Source organism: Henckelia pumila, chromosome 3, assembly GCF_033568475.1.
Source record: "Henckelia pumila isolate YLH828 chromosome 3, ASM3356847v2, whole genome shotgun sequence".
NCBI lineage: Eukaryota > Viridiplantae > Streptophyta > Magnoliopsida > Lamiales > Gesneriaceae > Henckelia > Henckelia pumila.
In genome coordinates this window covers 6,743,714-6,746,213 of record NC_133122.1, presented here as the reverse complement: position 1 = coordinate 6,746,213, position 2,500 = coordinate 6,743,714, and the positions used below count along the sequence as shown (strand labels likewise).

Sequence of the window (2,500 nt, the reverse complement as noted above, 5' to 3'; positions counted from 1 at the left end):
GCTGATTGTTGGACAACGAAAGCATTGAGTAAGATTGCCTCGGTGCTCGGCAAGCCAATACATACAGACATTCTTACCATGTCCAAAGGTAAAAGTTTGTTTGCTCGGGTCCTTGTGGAGATGGATTCCTCGAAACCAAGAATTTATGAATATCCAATCATGCTTCCTAATGGCATATTGACAAATGTAAGGTTTGTTTATGAAACAGAGCCTAAATATTGTTCCAAATGTAATTCCTTGGACACTCCTTTGAGCAATGCCAATGGTTCAAAGGGCCAGCTAGTGAGGATGCAAATGCAAATGAAGATCCTACCAAAACAAAGGATGTAGGGGATCAACGAGTGCATCATAGTAGATCTAGAGGGCCTGGCCAAAGGGGCGGAATGTGGCCTCGTGGTGGAGGCCAAGGAGGCCGTGGTGGTCGTGGACCTAATATGGGCCGAGGGCCTGGTTTTGGGGGGGAGGCCGTGGGCCTGGATTTGGTGGGGATGGCCGTGGGCTAGCCGGAGGTGTTGTAGCCCCGGTTTCTACTTTGGGTGATACTGAAGGCACGGGGGATAATATTGTTCGTGAAGGCAAACTAGAAGGGGGAAACAAACAAGATGATTGTGTTGAAGAGGATGGGATCATTTTTGAAGTCCCAGATGCTAATGGGAATGGGAAGATCACTGTTGAAGTTTTTTGAAGGCGGAAGTGATGAGGAAGGTTTCGAAACAGTAGTGAGTAAACGTAACAAGAAAGCAATTAAGTATCTCAAGCGATTAACCAAGGTATGTAGCTCGGGAAGTTCTAGTTCTGACATGATGGAGTACATTGAAGTTAACCCAAGGACTTGGTTACTGAATATGAATGCGAGAACTTTCTTACTAAATAAAGCACAAATCAAGGCTCGACGACTTAAGGTCGTCGATCGCCACTCATGAAGATTGCTTGTTGGAATGTGAGGGGCCTTAGCAAGCCCCTCAAACAGAAGAATGCTCAGGGAGTGTTGAAGAAACTCAACTTCAGTATTCTTGGGTTACTTGAAGTCAAGATTAAGCCTAATCTTTTGGATCGTATGATGGACACTAAGTTCCCGGGGATGTCCTTCTTACACAATTTTCACTTGTGCGATAATAGCCGCATCTTGATTATGTGGGACCCTATGATGCTACACTTGGATTTGCTGGATATGACTGATCAAATTATTCATGTGACAGTCAGTTGTCTTCATACACATAGGATCTTCCAGGCCTCCTTTGTGTATGGCTGGAACTCGATGGTGGCCAGAAGACCACTTTGGGATTTTTTACTTCGCAGAGGGGATGCAATTGACTTGCCATGGATTCTGATGGGGGATTTTAACTGTGTAAGGCACCCCTATGAGAAAATGGGAGGAGTTCCGGTTGCCCCTAGGGAAATGGCAGATCTTAGGAATTGTATTGCTAGACTTGAACTCTCAGATTCTAATCATGTTGGCTGCTACTTGACTTGGTTTAGTCTGGCGGTCTCGTCTAAGCTTGATAGGGTTATGGTTAACCATCATTGGACCGAATCCAATCTGGATGTGTTTGTGGATTTTGTTACCCCCGGATGCTTCTCAGATCATTCTTGCAGCGTTATCACCATCTTCAAAGACCATAGTCGTAGGGCTTCTCCCTTTAAATTCTTTAACATGTGGGCAACACATCAAGACATTCAATTGATTGTTCGTGATAACTGGTTCTATGGTTGGGGGGGGGCGGGGTACTGCACAGTTCATCATTAAGAAGAAGTTGAATGGTATGAAAAGAGTTCTAAAGCAACTCATTGACATGCATTTTAGCCATATTTCGAGTCGGGCCAAGAATGCAAATGAGGAGATTGTTGAAGCTCAAAACCGTGCTCTCAATGGGGATGGTGTGGATAACAGTATTGTTGAATTGAGAAGGAAGGCAGAGTTCCTTCTTGAGGCAGAGCGGCTGTTCCTATCCCAAAAATCAAAGTGTGAGTATCTTAAGCACAGTGATAGATGCTCGAAATTCTTTCATGGTATGATAAAAAGGAACATCAAGCGTAATAAGATTGTAGCCCTCACACTGAGAGATGGTTCAATATCAGTGAACTCGAATGAAATTGCTGAGGATTTCGTAGGATTTTATAGAAATCTCCTTGGGGTTGCCACTGATACAGAAGCTTTGGATGAGTCTATTATCCCCCTTGGGCCAAGTCTTCCAGACTCTTCTTGGGGTGAGATGACGAGGATGGTTAGTGTGGATGAGATTAGGGGTGCCTTGGCTAACATTGAAGATGACAAAGCCCCGGGGCCTGATGGCTTTGGTGCTGCATTCTTTAAGAAAGCATGGGGTACAGTTGGTGGAGATATCATTGCTGCTGTCATGGAATTCTTCAGTAATGGTAAGCTTATAAAACAATGGAATCATGCACCAATATCCTTAGTGCCCAAATCTGAGCATGCTACAACAGTATCTGATTTTAGGCTCATTTCGTTCTGTACTGTATTTTATAAGATCATTGCAAA

The 2,500-nt window shown here is 44.1% G+C and overlaps 1 protein-coding gene across 1 annotated transcript in view; it reads left to right on the top strand.

Annotated features, from left to right (window-relative positions):
* Positions 1-919: 919 nt before the first annotated feature.
* Positions 920-2,500, top strand: part of LOC140888024 (uncharacterized) — a 12,583-nt gene continuing 11,002 nt past the window's right edge. Inside the window, exons 1-2 of the mRNA XM_073295697.1 lie at positions 920-1,701; positions 1,805-2,376. Coding sequence (XP_073151798.1) covers positions 920-1,701; positions 1,805-2,376 — 1,354 coding nt within the window. The remainder of the gene's footprint in view (positions 1,702-1,804; positions 2,377-2,500) is intronic.